Source organism: Hylobates moloch, unplaced genomic scaffold, assembly GCF_009828535.3.
Source record: "Hylobates moloch isolate HMO894 unplaced genomic scaffold, HMol_V3 SCAFFOLD_15, whole genome shotgun sequence".
Classification (NCBI taxonomy): Eukaryota; Metazoa; Chordata; class Mammalia; order Primates; family Hylobatidae; genus Hylobates; species Hylobates moloch.
The window spans coordinates 17,443,210-17,461,900 of record NW_026652290.1 but is presented as its reverse complement, the minus strand read 5'-3'; the positions used below and the strand labels follow the sequence as shown (position 1 = coordinate 17,461,900).

The following is an 18,691-nucleotide window of genomic DNA, read 5'->3' as shown; positions in this document are numbered from 1 at the left end:
GGATTCTGGGAGCCTTTCTCATCTGGCTGGTCTGGATCTGCCTTGAAAGGACCAAAGTAATTAGTATGCTTGCCATTTCTATTGTTCAGAGTAATAGGTTTGTAGAAGAGGAACACTGAACTCAAACAAAAAAGCCTAAGCGTTATTAGACTGGAGCACAGCAGTCTTAGATTAGGTGTAGCTGAGATCATTGCCAATGGGAGCTCCAGTCCAGCTGGGCACCTCACTCATGGTAGTTGCTTAGTAAATGTTGGCTGAGCTGAGTTGCGCTTGGAAAAAAAAGAAAAATAGGAGCTTAGTTTTGGAGCAGGACTGGGCATGGTGACTTTTTTTTTTTAAGCTGTGTTTTCATGGCACTGGAGGTAGAATTAGGTGACTGGTCAATAAATTTGAAGCCCAGGTATGTCTTGGATGGTTGTCCTTGCTTTATGGAACTTATTACTGTCTAGGACTTCACCTGGGGGACGTACGGTCACTGAGAATGGATGCTGGGAGGTCCCTTTGGGTATGACTTCCATGCTGGTTTAACACTGCTGGTACTTAGAGTTTGAGGATGGGCCTGGGCCTTGTCAGGTACTTAGTGACTGTACTGGATGACCCAAGGCTACCCCAGAGAGACTATTTTAGGATAGACCCCAGAACCTGGATACCCAATATGCTGTCTGTGTAGCAAATGTGGCTCATCAGAATCTAGGGAGCAGGTAGCCTTTTTGAGACTTAAAAACCAGATCTTAATATATATATATACAATATGCCCAGATCTTAAAGTGTCAGCCCAATGAGTTTGGTCAATGGTGTATATCTGTATAACCACCACCCAAAATGAGAGAACATTTCTTTTTTTTTTTCTGAGACAGAGTCTTGCTCTATCACCCAGGCTGGAGTGCAGTGGCGTGATTTCGGCTCACTGCAACCTCTGCCTCCCGGGTTCAAGTGATTCTCGTGCCTCAGCCTCCTCCTGAGTAGCTGGGATTACAGGTGCCCACCAGCATCCCCAGCTAATTTTTGTATTTTTTGTAGAGATGAGGTTTTACCACATTGGCCAGGCTGGTCTTGAATTCCTGGACTCAAGTGATCCACCTGCCTCGGCCTCCCAAATTGCTGGAATTACAGGCATGAGCCACCATGTCCAGCTGAGATAGAGAACATTTCTAACATCCCTGAAAGAGCTCCTAGTCCCTAAGTCAGGTTCCCTCCCAGCCACCAACTTCTAACCATAGAGTAGTTTTGCATACCCTTGTGCTTAAATGGAATCGTATGGTATCTATATATTTTTTATTGTTTGTCTTCTTTCACTCAGTGTAATGATTTTGAGATTCATCCAATGTTGGCGTGATAGTAGTTTGTTCCCTTTTATTGCTAAGGAGTATTTCATTTCATAAATATACTACAATGTGTTTATTCATTCTCCTGTTGATGGACATTTGGGTTATTTCCAATTTGGGGCTACTGTGAATAAAGCTGCTGTGAACATTCTTGTGTAAGTCTTTGTGTGGACGTATGTTTTCATTTCTCTTGGGGAACAAGGAGAGGAATGACTGGGTCATATGGTAGATTTTTTTTTCTTATTTAAGCAAAAGTACTTTTTCCTAGTTTGGAGATTGTGAGCCAAGCTCCTGCCCATCATTATCACTGGGTAGGCGTAGCTAAGAAGAGGCAGGTCATTCAAGCCCATCTACGTTAATTAATAACTGTAATTGAAGCTGAATGTAATTGATTATAATTTTGAGCCATTGGGTTTAATTCTGTAAAATTATGTAAAGCTGGTATATTAGGAAGGCTTCTTGATAAAAGCAAATTAGGTACAGATATAACCCCCATATGGATTTGATTCATACTGAGTCATGATTAATAACTGACATGCCAAATTTAAGGCTGACTCAATGCAAAATTCATGTGGCCGCTCATCATGGGTTTCTGATTGACTGACTTGATATTGAACAGACATGGGCGGCCTCATTCTGGAGGGTTACCTGCAGATTCCTTCCTTCTTCCGAGTTTCTCTGTCTGCTCTCTGGTCTCCTGCCCTGTGTCACATCTGGATTATGTCCAGAGCCCAACAGCTGGATATTGGTGTCCCATCTCCCCACTTAAATCAATTCTGCTTGCTGATGCCAAGTTACCCTTCCAAAATGCCTCCGTTACCCTGCCAAAGACAGTGGGTACTTAATGCTGACCTGCTCCATGCTGGCTAAGCTGCTGCACCGTCACGTGTGAGGCTTTAAAACACAGTGTCCATGCCCCTGCCCTGGCGAATCTGTTTCTGTAGGTTGTGGAGGGGAGCTGACATCTGTAGCTTGAAAACTCCAAGTTGATTTTACAGTACAACCAGAGTTGGAAACAAGCCACCCATTGTGTGAAGTCCAAACCATTCTGCCTGGTTTCATAATTATACCCAAATGTCTCGTTGTAAACTCCTCCCTGCCTTCTTCAGCCTTGCGGACTCCACAACATAAGCTTCTGTGTACTTGCCTCCAGACTCCGCCCACTCTGCGCTTCCCAGCTAGAAAGGTCCCATCCTCATTTCCTTTCCAAATTGTGTCCAGCCTTCCAGAGCCCCTCCCTGTTCTTTGATGTTCTGCTTTTTAAATTTTGAAACAATATTGGTATCCCCTTTCTTGGCATGACTGCAGACTCCCTAAATTTATCCCGTCATATGTCTTCTGTAGCCTCTCTTATTGTAGTCCAGAGCCAGCTCCTGGAGGCAGGGCCCAGATCCACACTAGCTCTTTCTTCCTCTCTTGCAACCCCCTGGGGTCTGGCACAGTGTTGGCTGTGTAACAGTCTCTGCTTAGGGACTAGCTGATTGACTTTTAACTGTTAATTTTGTATCTGATTTGGAGACAGAACTTGGAGACAACACTTGGCTTCTGTACTTTCTGAGTAATAATAATAATAATAATTATAATTATTATTATTATTATTCATTTTGAGACAGAGTTTCACTCTTATTGCCCAGGCCGAAGTGCAGTGGCGTGTTCTCGGCTCACTGCAACCTCTGCCTCCCAGGTTCAAGCAATTCTTACTGCCTCAGCCTCCCAAGCAGCTGGGATTACAGGCGCCCGCCACCATGCTTGGCTAATTTTTGTATTTTTAGTAGAGACGGGGTTTCACCACGTTGGCCATGCTGATCCCGATCTCCTGACCTCAGGCGATCTGCCTGCCTCGGCTTCCCAAAATACTGGGATTACAGGCGTAAGCTACCATGCCCAGCCTCTTTCTGATGATTGCTTTGACTTACATGGATTGCAAGTTTGTGTGTCCTCCTTAAGTACACAGTAACCTCCTTGAGGTTAGAGTCCGTGTTCCTTTGGTTCAATAAACATGAAGGAGGACCTGCTCCGTAGCAGGCACTAGTTGGGTGCTTTTCTTTTGACCTGTGTCTTCCTGTCCTACCTCTGTGTACCTTTTCAGAGGTGTGAAGAGTTGACACATTCAGTGCATTGTAAGTGAGCTATGTGCAATAATTTTCTTTCCCCTATTTGTTAGAAAAATTTTGTTTTGTGGCTTGGATTTTGTTTCAGTATTTAAACTGTCGCTGCTATAATAAAGGAAATGCTCAACTGTACCCATCATGCCAGAATATTCTGATGGATCCCTTAAGGAACTCTTCACAAATTCATTTATATTGCCAGAGCTGACATTCTCTCGAAATGAACACTTACACAGAAATGGAAAGGTTTGCCTAATGTGGGGTAGGTGTTAAGCTGATTTTTTTTTTAATTATTCTATGCTGGTACCTTTGACACCAGAGGGAAATTAATAGCATTATAAAGTACAGATCCCTGGGGGCATTTTGCATGATATTTTGAGAAAAGAGATTGGATTAGGAACTACAGAAGGGACATAGGGATTTTGTTCTCAGGGACTATGAAGAAGAGCTTATAAATATCTGGTGATTTTAAATGTTTTCTCCAGTCCCTTTCAGCCTTCTGCTGTTAAGGCTGTGATTTATGAGCCTTCCACAAACGCACAGTCCAGTTGGGTGTTAAGGTTATCATGCAGAAACATTTCTGAAAATTGAGTTTTTGCACATAGGATTCTTTACTCCCATTGGATTTTCATTGTGAAATCAGGGTGAAGATGTGGGAAGATGCTGGGTGCCCCCATTCCAGCACATAAACTATCACTTTTTCTCCTGTTTTCAGCCTGGTATCCTCACCCTTAGCTGGGCTGGGGGTCCTGCAATGTCTGGTGGGACAGTTGCTTGGCTGCCTGGGGTCCAGGAGGAATCTGGAGTTTACTTGCTTCTTACCCAGGCTTCCATCAGGTCTCTTTTAGGCCCATCTGCACTCATTGTCAAAGGCTCCATGGCTATTCTGGGGCTCTGTGGGATGAAGCACCTTCCTTCTAGTCTCTTCCTCCAGCCCCAGGTGGCAGCCTTCTTGAGCTTCTGTCAGGGATTACCTGGTCCTCTCTTCAAGCTTCCAAAATGTGGCTGCCATGTCCTCTTCCTTTCCTTCTCCTTCTGACTTTGGCCTTTGGATCCTTCATATCCCTGTACCTTTACTCCAGTGAGAATTTGGGAGCTTGTGTTCCATTGGCCATATTTAACTAGAAGCCCTACAAAGTACATTTTGTTATATTCCGAAGTATACTAGGACTTTCACATTAGTGTAGGAAAATTAGATTTAGAGGGGAATTATTCTCTGATTTGATATACCGAGTAAGTGATGTTGTGAATACTGTTTTTTTTTTTGTTGTTGTTGTTTTTTTTTTTTTTTAGACAGAGTCTGACTCTGTTGCCTGGGCTGGAATACAGTGGTGTGATTTTGTCTCACTGCAATCTCTGCCTCCTGGGTTTGAGTGATTCTTCCATCTCAGCCTTCGAGCAGCTGGGACTACAGGCGTGCATCACCACACCTGACTAATTTTTGTATATTTAGTAGAGATGGGGTTTCACCATATTGACCAGGCTGGTGTCAAACTCTTGACCTCAAGTGATCTGCCCGCCTCAACCTCCCAAAGTGCTGGGATTTCAGGCATGAGCTACTGTGCCGGGCATGGTATAATCGTTAACTGTTAATAAGCTCTTCATTTTGGAAGTTTTTTAGGTTTTCAGAAATGTTGCAAAAATAGTACTGGGAATTTCTGAATAGTGCCCTTCATCCAGTTTCCCCCAGTGTGAACATCTTACATAAATAATCATGACACGTTTGTCAAGGCTAAGAATTAACATTTGTTTGTTACTATTCCTTAAACTCTAGACTTTATTTGGATGTCACCAGTTTCCCCACCAGTGTCCTTCTTCTGTTCTCAGATACCAATCAGGATGCATACTGCTTTTACACTGTTCCTATTTTAAAGTATAGTTTACAGTAGAGGAAGGCATACCTTTTATTCAGAGACCTAGACCAAAAGTATAACATCTGTATGTTTTGTTTTGAACTCCCCAACTTTAGCTATGCTGCTGGGAGGGGATTATAGCGTGACTTACAAAATTGCTTGTTTCTCTACCTAATTCTAAGGCAGTCATGGGATATTAATGGGTTTAAGTTTGTGAGGTTTGATTTATTTTTGTGAAGCAAGTATTTAACAGGATTATTAGCCCTGTTCATTAGTGGCCAAAAATTCTCTAGTGCTGGCTTTTCTTGGAGTAGTTTCTATCACAATGTTGGGGAATGCTATGGGATCGATTGCATTCAGTTATTGCTGATGCTGATTCATCTCAGACTTTGGCTTTGGGATTCCTTCCCTGATAATGGGGGAGGCAGTAACTTAAACCTGGTCTTTACTCTGTAGCTCACAGAATTTCCTACAAGATTCTGAGTCGTCAAGTAGGGGTAGAGGGTGGCACAGTCAACTCGGGACGGACCAGCTTGCTCTGGGGCTTTGGGAAAGCCACTGACTCTCTTTGGTGTCAGCTTTTTCTTCTGTTAAGTGAGGTTTTTAGATTAAGTGGTCTCCTAAAGTCCCCTTTGACTCTAAGTGAGTCTGTGATTCTATCAGTAGACTCTTCAATAGATTATCTGCGAAGCTTCGAAAATTCTACGTTGACACCTTTCCACACCCATGAAAATCTCAATTATTTTACACAATTACTCACCCCATGTTTGTGAAAGGACGGAAGGCATTTGAGCATGAGTCTATATAATACTTAATTTGGAAGCTAAAAATTACTGTAAAAATTAGGCGTTAGACCAAAAAATGGGTGTTGAATCACTTCCTCATCATGCTTTCTGATTTCTCCACCCCTGTTGCTCCCCTTCATTAGCAAGGATGACAGAGAATGCATTTAGGCAACAAATGTTGAACAGTTGTCCTGTCCGGGATTACTCTGATGGGGGTGCCAGGTACAGAGATGCTTAAGGCACAGCCCTCTCCTGGGCATGTGTGACATTCTGGGGGACATGGACACGAGTGATGAATCTAGTGTTATGGAAAAGAGCCACCTTAGAAGTGGGGTGTAGGGCAAGATGGGAGGAGGAAGAGAGGATGTCTGCAGAAGGCACACAGGGAGAGGGATGAATCCAAAACAGCACTGACCTGTTGCATGTTTCCTGCTGGGAACCGGGTTGGGGTGGTATTTGCGTTGACTCCCAGGATTCTTAGGGCAACCCTGTGAAATGTACCATTTTCAGGTGATAAAACTGAGCTTCAGAGAGCTTAGGTTATTTGACTGGGGCTACCTAACCAGTAAGTGGTTGAGCCAAGATTCAAACTCGGACTTGATTCTAAGTTCTGCATTTTCCCATGATAAATATGGACTTGGGCAAAGAGTTGAGGGTGTTCAGAAGAAATGGCACGGGAGATGGGTCTTGGCGTTTTGGTGTTGTCACAGGTGGAGCTGCTCAGGCCAAGGTGAGGGAGCAGAAGAGTACAGCAACAACCGGGGGCAGTAGTACAAATGGGGTCCCTAACGGTTGGGTAGGCCAGTCTCAACCTCAACTCCTGTCCTTCCTTCCCTTCCTCCCTCCCCCTCCCCCACCCTCCCTCCCTCCTCCTTTTCTTGTCTTTCTTTTCTTTTCTTGTCTGTCTCTCTCTTTCTTTCTTTCTTTTTTTTTTTCCAGCGTCTTGCTCTGTCGCTGAGGCTAGAGTGCAGTGGCTCGATCCTGGCTCACTGCAACCTCCGCCTCCCAGGTTCAAGTGATTCTCCTGCCTCAGCCTCCCGAATAGCTGGGATTACAGGCAGCCACCACCATGCCTGGCTTTTTTTTTTTTTTTTTTTTTTTTTGTATTTTTAGTAGAGACAGGGTTTCACCATGTTGGTCAGGCTGGTCTTGAACTCCTGACCTCAGGTGTACCCCCCCCCCCCCCCCCCCAGGCTTCCCAAAGTGCTAGTATTACAGGCGTGAGCCACCACGCCTGGCCTATACTCAGCTTCTTAAATATCACCTTGCCTGGGAATCACTTTGTTCAACATTGAGATGTCTGAGCCCTGTGGTAGACTTACCAAACCAGCCAAAGACTGAAGTTAGACTTTCAATCCATTCTCTTTTGTTTATTTCCTCCTTGGCCCTTTTGCAGGAGTTTTTTTTGTTGTTGTTGTTTCTTTGTTTGTTTGTTTGTTTTTGAGACAGTTTCTCGTTCTGTCACCCAGGCTGGAGTGCCATGGTGTGATCTCAGCTCACTGCCACCTCTGCCTCCTGGGTTGAAGTGATTCTCATGTCTCAGCCTCCCGAGTAGCTAGGATTACAGGCGTGTGCCACCATGTCTGGCTAATTTTTGTGTTTTTTAGTAGAGACGGGGTTTCGCCATGTTGGCCAGGCTGGTCTTGAACTCCTAACCTCAGGCGATCTGCCTGCCTCGGCCTCCCAAAGTGCTGGGATTACAGGCGTGAGGCACTGCGCCCAGCCAGGAGTTTTCTTTTCCTATTGAAATACTCATCCTTGAGCTTCATTCATTATTTAGCGAAAGAAATTGGGCTGCTTTGGTCTTAGCAGCATTTAACTTGGAGGATGGGCCCCACCCAAACCTTCCCCCAGCTTCGTTCGATTGGGTGGGCTTTTCATTTTCATTTCAGGAATAAAGAGGCAAAAAAGACTTTGGGGGTACAGAGAGGCCCCTGCCGTGTGTGTTGAAGCTGATTATGGATTCGTTTTATAGACAAAGGTGAGGAAAAGGAAGGTGCCAACCATCAGCTTCTTATAGTTATACCTGGTGTCTTCAGGGATGGCCCTGTTAGCCCACTTGTTTGCCTTTACAGGCGGGGTCACAGCTGCAGGAAGACTTTTGCTCTCTACCATCCGGGACTATGAAGGGACTGGCTGGCAAGAGTATTCCCTGAAGTCTTGGGCCTGATGCTCAGCACCTTCTCCTCTGTGGCCTGCCTGTTCCAGGAGGCCCTGCTTCTTAGGGGTAATTGAGAGGTAATCAGATACCCTGCTTTCTATTTCTGCACCAGCTAGTTCATATGTCACTACACCCAGATTTAAAAATGCCTAACATATAAAGGAGCATTGCCGATGTTGAGAGTTTCACCTCCCCACCTGTGTTGGGGGATTATTTAAAAAGTGATGCTTATCACAGGATCCAACAATTACACTCCTTGGCACTTATTCACCGAAATGAATGGAAAACTTCCAGTCCACACCAATACTTGCACACGGGTGTTCATAGCCACTTTATTCATAATTGACAAAACTCAGAAGCAACCAAAAAGTCCTTCAATAGGTGAACAGATAAACTGTGGTACATCCAGACAATAGAATATTATCCAGTGCTAAAAGGAAATGCTTTATCAAGTCATGAGAAGACATGGAGGAATTTTAAATGCATGTTACCAAGTGAAAGAAGCCAATCTGAAAAGGTTCCATGCTGTGTGATTTCAACTATAGGACATTCTGGAAAAGGCAAAACTATAGAGACACTGAAAAGGGGTTTCCAGGGATTAGCGGGGAAGGAGGGATGAATAGGTGGAGCACAGGGACTTTTTAGGGTAGTGAAAGTATATGATACAGTAATGATGGATACATGATATTATATATGTGTCAAAATCCATGGAATGTATAGCACCAAGAGTGGACCCTAATGGAAACTATGGACCAGCTGGGCGTGGTAGCTCACGCCTGTAATCCTAGCACTTTTGGAGGCCGAGGCAGGGGGATCACCTGAGGTCAGGGGTTCAAGACCAGCCTGACCAATACGGTGAAAACCTGTCTCTACTAAAAGTACAAAAATTAGCTGGGTGTCATGGTGGGCACCTGTAATCCCAGCTGCTCGGGAGACTGAGGCATGAGAATTACTTGAACCAGGGAGGCAGAGGTTGCAGTGAGCTGAGATTACGCCACTGCACTCCAGCCTGGGTGACAGAGTAAGACCCTGTCTCAAGCAAAGAAAACAACAAAACAAAACAAAACAAAAAACGATGGCCCTTGGGTGTTAATGCCGTATCAGTGTGGGTTCATCAGTTTTATCAAGTGTACCACTGTGGTGTGATGTTGATAGTGGGGCAAGTTTTGGGTATGTGGAGACAGGCAGGCATATGTCAGAATTCTTGGTACTTTCCACTCAGTTTTGCTATCAATCTAAAAGTGCTCTAAAAAATGAAGTTTAAGAAAAGTAACATATGCCCGTATTAATTTTCTGTTGCTGATGTAACAAACTACCATGAATGTAGTGGCTTAGAACAGTGCAAATTTATTATCTGGCAGTACTGGAAGTCTGAAGTCCACAGTGATTTTAACTGGGACAAAGTCAAGGTGGCAGCAGGGCTGCGTTCCTCCTGGGGGATTTGGAGGAGAAGCTGCTTCCCTGCCTTCTCAGCATCTTGGGGCCACGTCCCTTCCCTAGCAGATGGCCTTTTCGTCATCCTCAAGCCAGCAGCGTGGCATCTTCCAATCTCTTTCTGACTACAGCCTCTGCTTTTGTTATCATATTTTCTCTCTGATTCTGACCCTTCTTCTTTTTTTTTTTTTTTTTTTTTTTTTTGAGATGGAGTGTCACTCTGTCACCTAGGCTGGAGTGCAATGGTGCGATCTTGGCTCACTGCAACCTCCGCCTCCTGGGTTGAAGCGATTCTCCTGTCTCAGCCTCCTGAGTAGCTGGGATTACAGGTGCCTGCCATGATGCCTGGCTAATTTTTGTATTTTTAGTAGAGACAGGATTTCACCATGTTGGTCAGGCTGGTCTCAAACTCCTGACCTTGTGACTCTGACCCTTCTGACTCCTTCGTAAGGACCCTGTGGTTACACTGGCCCCAGTCAAATAAGCCAGGATCACCTCCCCATCTCCAGGTCCTTAATTTAATCCCATGTGCAGAGTCCTGTTTACTTGTAAGGTGAAATATTCACAGGTTTTACGCATTAGGACACAGTCATCTTTTCTACCCCACTCGCCCTTTAAATAACTTTTCGGCCAGGCGTGGTGGCTCACGCCTGTAATCCCAACACTTTGGAAGGCTGAGGTGGGCGATCACTTGAGGCCAGGAGTTCGAGGCCAGCCTGGCCAACATGGTGAAACCCTGTCACTACTAAAAATACAAAAATTAGCTGGGCGTGGCAGCACACGCCTGTAATCCCAGCTCCTTGGGAAGCTGAGGCACAAGAATCTTTTGTACCCGGGAGGCGGAGATGGAGGTTGCAGGTCACGCCACTGTACTTCAGCCTGGGCGACAAAACAAAAACAAAAACAAAAAACAAAAAAAACAAAGAATTTTGCTTTGGGTGCTTTTTTCATTTTAGACAGGCAACCCTATTCAATTTCCCGAGTGTAGTTTTCCAGTTTGTGTCTGAGGCAGGGAGGCTAGAAGGAAAAAAAATGAAGGAAATCCAGCTGGATCCTAAATTTGACTGGAAAGATAAAGGGCAGTGATTCTCAAGGAGGGGGCTCACCTGAATCAGCTGGGATGCTTTTGCATTGCAAGCATCCCAAATTCCAACACACCCTCCCTTGAGAGACACTTCTCTTCTGCTCCTGTTCCTTGAATAGCTTGTGCATTGTGTGCTTCTCATGTGTAAGGGCAGAAAAAAGGTTGGTACTCAGTGATGCAGAGGGATGGAAGGAAATGTGGACAGAAGAGGTTGGACCTGGGGTTGAAAAGGAGATGAGAGCAGAGGTTGGGGAGGTCTCTCAAGTGATGCTGACGGCGATGTTATCTTTTTTCATCACAGGGTGGAGGGTGGGGAGGATTTAGGGGGTGAGATGAGTGGGCTTACCTGGGCCATGTGGTTTTAGAGTTGTTGAAGGTGGGACTGTATGGGAGAACCAGAGAAGCTGCTGCACAGGTCAGGTTCAAAAAGAAGAATTGGGCCGGTAGCAGTGGCTCACGCCTGTAATCCCAGTACTTTGGGAGGCCAAGGTAGGCAGATCACTTGAGGTGAGAAGTTCGAGACCAGCCTGGCCAACATGGCAAAACCCTTTCTCTACTAAAAATACAAAAATTAGCCAGGTGTGGTGGCACACGCCTGTAATCTCAGCTACTTGGGAGGCTAAGGCAGGGGAATTGCTTGAACCTGGGAGGCAGAGGTTGCAGTGAACCGAGATTGTACCACTGCACTCCAGCCTGGGCGACAAAGACTCCATTTCAAAAAATACAAAGAAGAACTGGCACCTTTCCATCTCTGTGCCTTGTTGCAGGTCCTCTTTGGTGGGGAGTTTACCATGCAGGGCAGCTACTGAGGGCTGTTGAATTCTAAAGCTAGTAAGACAAAGTCTGGAAAAGGGGTGGATTAGGCTGTAGCAGGGAGGGGGAGCCCTCATCAAAAGCCCTTTGATGGCCTTTATTGACAGCCTGGCTCATGGAGTTGAACTGATCAGCCTCAGCTCCCATCCTGTTTAGCAGAGGCATTTTGGTTCTTAGAGTTTTGGAGGCTTTTGCAGATTTCCATGGGTGGCACTAAGACTTTTGCTGGGAGAATTTGGCCCAGAGCAAGTGAATGTTTGTGATTGACAGCTGGAAGAAGGGAATTTATGGATTTATGCATGGATTTGTTCTTTATTGTTGCTGTTGTAATACCTGGTTCTGTCACTCTGAGTGTTATTTTGAAGATGGGTGATGCAGATGATTTTTTAAGGCAAGGCATAATTAAGTAATTTTTAGAAACCCATTCAACATTTTCTGTGTCGGCAGTGACTGCTGTATAGTTACGATGGGTGGTGGGTGTACTCTAGCCAAAAGATGTCATAGCATCTATAAGAGTAAACAGCCATGGATGAGTGTTTAATTCGGTCAGTGCTGGAGAGCTTCTTATTTTTAAGAGACAGAGTCTCGCTATGTTGCCCAGGCTGGCCTTGAACTCCTGGGCTCAAGGCTCCCCACTAGCTAGGACTACAGTCATGCACCACTGTGCCAGCTCATCTCCAGCGACTACAGTCATGCACCACTGTGCCAGCTCATCTCCAGTGACTACAGTCATGCACCACTGTGCCAGCTCATCTGCTGGAGAACCTTTTATTGAATTGGCTTTGCTGAGATTTGAGACCAGCCTAATTTTTTTTCTTCTCCTTCATGTTTCTCCTGTCATTGAGTTGGTTATGGTCCTGCTTGGTCATTTCCCTGGATCTGCTACTTACTGCCTATGGCAGGGGCCCTCAACCCCCGGGCCATGGATCGGTGCTGATCCATGGCCTGTTAGGAACCAGGCCACACAGCAGGTGAGCAGTGGACAAGTGAGTGAGGATTACCGTGGGAGCTCCGCCTCCTGTCAGACCAGTGGCGACATCAGATTCTCATAGGACCGTGAACCCTATTGTGAACTGTACATGCCACGGATCTAGGTTGCGAGCTCCTTATGAGACTCTAACGCCCGATGATCTGAGGTGGAACAGTTTCATCCCAAAACCACTGTCTGGTCCATGGAAAAATGGTCTTCCACGAAACTGGCCCCTGATGCCCAAAGGATTGGGGACCGCTGGCCTGTAGGACCGTGAGCAAATTACCTTATTATTTCAAGGTCCAATTTCTTTATCTAGACATCACAACAGAAAACATCATCAAGATATCAAATGTAAATCTTGGCCCTTGGAAATACCAAGTGATCAATAAATATTAGTTCCCTTCGTCCTTTTTAGAGATAATTGATGGGACCAATATGACGTTGACTTGCTGGTTATCTTCAAGTATTTCAGAGGCTGTCACATATCACACAGGAAGGACACAGTTTTTGGTGTTCTAGGGAGCAGAACCACAGCTAAAAGGTAAAAGTGGAAAGGAGACAGATTTCAGCTCAACATAAGAAAGAACTTTGTAATAATCAGACCTGTGTTACAATACAGTGGAACTCGTGAAGCAGTGAGCAATTTGTCTTGGAAGAATTTAATTAAAATAGGATTTTTTGGGCTGGGCATGGTGGCTCACACCTTTAATCCCAGCACTTTGGGAGGCTGAGGTGGGTAGGTCACCTGAGATCAAGAGTTCAAGACCAGCCTGGCCAATCTGGCAAAACCCCATCTCTAAAAAATACAGAAAAATTAGCTGGCCGTGGTGGCACACACCTATAATCCCAGCTACTCGGGAGGCTGAGGCAGGAAAATCGCTTGAACCCAGGAGGCGGAGGTTGCAGTGAGCCAAGATTGTGCCACTGCACTCCATCCTGGGCGACAGAGGAATACTCTGTCTCAGGAAAAAAAAAAAAAAAAGAATAGGAATTTTCAACAGCATTCTCATTGACATTTGGGGCCAGATAATTCTTTGTTGTCAGGGGTGTGCTGTGCATTGTAGGATGTTTACCAGCATGCTTGGCCTCACTCATTAGATGCCAGTAGCAACCTCCCCCTACCCTCCTCCCAGTGTGACAGCTAAAAATGTCTCTAGTCATTGCCAAATGTCCTGTGGAGGGCAAAACCATTGCTGGTTGAGAACCACTGAATTATAGGCTAGATGACGGCGAACTGGACTGCATCCTCCGAAGGTCAACTCTATCCTACCCAAAAGTGAGTTCTTGCAATAGTAAGCTCTGGGAATTCTGGAGATGGCTTTTTGGTTTATGATAGTACCTCCCAACCTGGGACGAAAGACTGAACTCATGTGAGATTGGAGGGGTCATTCTGGGTCACAGAGAGCAACTGAGGTCCTGCCTGGAAGGCCTTCTGCAGTTGCTTTAACGTTTATCTCTCGTTGTGGTTTTTGTAGGTCATGTTGGCAGCTTCCTATTGGTCTCTCCTGGCTCCAGCAGTTGAGATGGCCACGTCCTCTGGGGGTTTCGGTGCCTTTGCCTTCTTCCCCGTGGCTGTTGGCTTCACCCTTGGAGCGGCTTTTGTCTACCTGGCTGACCTCCTGATGCCTCACTTGGTGAGTACCACTCCACTTTTAGCTGTTGTATCAGGATACAACCAGCTCTGTGCAATGAATTTAGTTCTGATCAAACCTGACATACCTGTTAATGTGTCTGTTAAGTAGCCAATGGTATTTAAACAGAGAACGAGGCATTAGAGGAACTGACTGGTGATTTCTTTCTTAAAATAATGTCTTGGTAATTTACATTTTAGTAAGTTCCGATTTTGAATGTCACATTTCATTAAAAATATAGAGTACAGCCGATGTGCTGAGTGGCACTCTATATATATGAGAGGACCTAGAACTGGGTGCTGGGTGGGACCTAGAACCATCACTACAGTGGTGGGTCTTATTGAGAGTATGACATCATCAGGGAGATGATACCCCCGCCCCAGCCCCTCAACCTGTAGCATTAGGCCTTCGACAATGGATCATATCATGAGGGCTGACAGGAGGGTGAGTCGGGGCTCTGTGCAGCAGGGGTCTGGGCTAGAGCTCACACCTGTCGTTTACTGATTATATATCCCTGAGCTCTAGTTTTCCATCCTTTAATTTGAGGATAACTCCCCTGAGGGACTGTACAGTAAAATTTTAAAAATGTAAAAATGCACTGGAATTGGGGATAAGCCAGAGATTTCAGGCTTTTTTACTGACATAGGGCTGGGGAGCTGGATTTGGGAATGAACATGTATGTGCTTACAGAGAAGCACCGTGCAAACTGCAGCCTGGCATGTGGCTGTGATCACCGAGCTGAGAGAGCTGGGGCCAGGTCATGCGATGGGAACTGCAAGCCATTGGCTAAAGCCCTGTCATCTGCATGCACCACTGTCAGTAGAGGAAAGGGGTCCAAGATCATAACAGCGTGAGACAGCCTTACCAGACACTGGGCCCGACAAGTTCTAGAGATGGAGAAGCACCCCTGAACTGGTGCCTGAATTCTCTGCTCCTTTAGAAAGGGAAGTGGTGCAGGGAGAACTCTATGGAGAGAAATGGGTCAAAGTCCATTTCTCCTGCTGGATCACGGTGAGACAGGATTAAGTCAGACTCACTGGAGTCAGCAGTCATGTACCCCAGGAGGTAGGTAGGTTGAAGTCCTCTTCCCTGCCTTCCTGCCTTCTTTTTTCCTTAAGTTCCCAACTGGAGAAAGAGAAGAAACAATGGGTGATTCTGTAACTGTGATGATTCCCAGGAACTATGCCTCTGGACCCTGGGCTAATGAAAAATGGATTCTTTGTGTTATAGAAGAACTGTCCTTTGGATCAGACAGCTGAATGTGATGTTGGACGGCTGTGATACTGTCTGAAAGCAGAGGTCCCCAACCCCCAGACCGAGTACCGGTACTGGTCTATGACTTGTTAGGAGCTGGGCCACATAGCAGGAGGTGAGCAGCCAGCTGCCAAGTGAGCTTTATCTTCTGAGCTCCACCTCCTGTTAGATCAGCGGTGGCATTAGATTCTCAATGGAGCGCAAACCCTGCTGCGAGCTGCGCATGTGAGGGATCCAGGCTGTGTGCTCGCTCCTTAAGAGAATCTAACTAATGCCTGATGATCTGAGGTGGAACAGTTTCATCCCAAACCCCCTACCCTGACCCCCGTCCGTGGAAAAACTGTCTTCCACAAAACGAGTCCTTGGTGCCAAAAAGATTGGGGACCACTGTCTTAAAGACCATGTGTCATTTTTTGTTGTTAAAAGATTGAGTGACATGGCTGGGCGCAGTGGCTCATGTCTGTAATCCCAGCTCTTTGGGAGTCTGAGGTGGGCAGATCACTTGAGGCCAGGAGTTCGAGACCAACCTGGGCAACATGGTGAAACCCCATCTCGACTAAAAATACAAAAATTAGCCAGGCATGGTGGCAGGCGCTTTTAATCCCAGCTACTTGGGAGGCTGAGGCATGAGAATCGCTTGAACCTGGGAGGTGGAGATTGTAGTGAGCCGAGATGGTGCCACTGCACTCTGGCCTGGGTGACAGAGCAAGACCCTGTCTCAAAAAAAAAAAAAAAAAAATTGAGTGGCCGTGTCTGTCTGTGTCCCCTGGACATTTGGCTTCCTTGCTGCCGACTATGTCTGTGTGATAGTGGCGTCCAGTGGCCCTGAATGCAGGCTGCCATATTCTGATCTCAAGGCCACCCTGGTTTTGTGTGAACTTGTTTTTGGAGTGTATTCTACTTGCCCTGGCGGGTGACCAGTGGCTTTAACCCCTGAGCAGCAGGCAGAGATCTGGCTCAGCGGCTCTGCACAGCCCCTGCCGGATCCCGTTCTGCTCTCCTCTCCTGCACCCAACTGGGCTTCCGAGACAGTCTCTTGGAAAGGACTCTGCAATCCTGGTGGGTCTTACTATGTTACTAGGGAGTGGGGGTGGTGGGGTGGTGTCAGATGTATTTGGTCAGCTGTCTGAACGTGGGGATTTTCTCTAGGCGGCGTAAACAGTCATTGGCTAATTTGTACTATGCAGCAGTAATTTTTTTTTTTTTTTTTTTGAGACGGAGTCTCACTCTGTCACCCAGGCTAAAGTGCAATGGCTTGATCTTGGCTCACCTCAACCTCTGCCTCCTGGGTTCAAGAGATTCTCCTCCCTCAGCCTCCCGAGTAGCTGGGATTACAGGCGCCTGCCACCATGCCTGGGTAATTTTTGTATTTGTAGTCGAGATGGGGTTTCACCATGTTGGCCAGGCTGGTCTTGAACTCCTGACCTCGAGTGATCCTCCTGCCTTAGCCTCCCGAAGTGCTGGGATTATAGGCATGAGCCACCGTGCCCGGCTGTAGCAGTATTTTTTTAAACCTTTTGGTTCATATTTGTTCTAATATATGCTTTGAATATGGAGGAGATCCCAGAGGGAAGCCCTGGATAGAATCAGTAATGGTTTGGGAGCAGCTGGTGAATGTCTGGGGAGGGGCAGCAAGAGCTCAGAAAGGGACATCATCACCACAAATGCCCAGAACCTCACTACTTGGCAGAAAGATCAGCCTGACAGTAAACATCTGTTCTAGGAGATTTAAAAAGAAATGAATTCTTGCTGTCGATGTGAGAGGGGGAATTTGTCTTAGAAGGTCTCATACATGGATGAGAATTACTTATGATTGCCACAGTCAGTGAATACAAATGTTGTTGAAAGAATTGTGCTTGTAAACAGTCTGTTGACCTTCACTCTGAGGCTGGCCACAGGTTTCCTTCGGTTTCACTATTAATTTGCTCACCAGACCTGAAAAGGGCAGCAGCCTGGATCTATTGAAGATGCTCTGTGGAGTCGGAGTTAATGGGTTTTGATCTTGAGTCCTTGCGGTTGGCCAATATCGACTGAGCACCCACAGGGTTTGTAGTCTAACAGGGGAGGAGTGGGGCTAGAATTTGTGTTCAGGATGTTTGCTCTTCTTGGGATCTATGAACCAGTGGCTTTTGAGGCTGTGGGAAGTTTTGTGGGTAAATTCAGCCCCAGATCATTTCAGTTCCTGATTCATTCCCCTGATGATGGAGCCCCACCATTCAGCAGATGGCCTCAGGAGCAGAATGAAAGCAGAGGAAAAGGCTTTGGCTGTGGTTCTGACCAAGGGGCTCTCACCCTTTGGGACAGGCCCCAGGTTGGAGGAGGCCTGTCTGCAGAAAACTTCAGGGTCTCCTTTCTATCCCCTGGGGACATGTCTGCTTGGAGTTTGTTGGGGTGAAAGGAAGTGGGTCAGTGTCTGTGTTATTTCACCTGGAGAAATAAGGAGATGCAGAAGTCTGGAAAAGGCAGCGATATGGCTTGAAGGATTCTGCAGCAATGCCCTGATTTGACCCTTGCCCATGACCATTCAGGCACAGGCCCCAATGCCTGGGAGCGTCAGAGCCACCCACCCTGGTTATGTGTTCGGGACGTGAAGGGCGTCACACTCTTGGGTTGGTGGGAAGGGAATGGTTAATACATGACTGTGTTCTTTAACTCCATTTCTGTTCCTTCAGCCTTTCAGATTTATTTGTCCCTCTGTTGGAGGCAAAGCAAAATATTGCTAATGGAAAGGGTTAACTTCAGATGCATCAAGTTCCTCTCCAAACTGGGTGTTCATTTTCAATTATTTATCTGGGAATAAAGTAGAGAAGCTCTGTGGTAACTGTTAATGGGAAATGAACTGACAGGGATTTACAGAGACTTTGCCAAATGGCGTCTTAATGAAAGGGGAGAAAAAAGGGGGTGGGCAAGGAAGGTGCAGCCTGCTGGGCCTAGGAAGAGGCTGGTGAGGGGTTGGATGATGGGAAATGCTTTTGGGGCCAGCCGGAGCCCATGCTCCCCTTAGGATGGTTCTAGGCAGAAACAGACAGGACATTGAACAGCTGTTTGGAGACATTGACATGTTTCTAATTTTGCAGTTGTGCTTCTATGTGAAGTTAAGGGATAGCAGTATGTGGGAAACTGTCATCTTCAGTTTATTCTTGTTATTATTTGAGACAGGGTCTTGCTTTGTTGCCTAGGTTGGAGTGCAGTGGCATGATTGCGGCTTACTGTAGCCTTGACCTTCCGGGATCAAGTGATCCTCCCACCTCAGCCTCCTGAATAGCTGGA

The 18,691-nt window shown here is 46.1% G+C and overlaps 1 protein-coding gene across 8 annotated transcripts in view; it reads left to right on the top strand.

Moving 5' to 3' along the window:
- The window catches only part of SLC39A11 (solute carrier family 39 member 11), a 463,694-nt gene that overhangs the window by 47,250 nt on the left and 397,753 nt on the right, over positions 1-18,691 (top strand). For all 8 annotated transcript variants that reach the window (XM_032176498.2, XM_058428502.1, XM_032176499.2 and 5 more), the window contains one exon: positions 14,012-14,170. In XM_032176498.2, the coding sequence (XP_032032389.1) occupies positions 14,012-14,170 (159 nt within the window). The remainder of the gene's footprint in view (positions 1-14,011; positions 14,171-18,691) is intronic.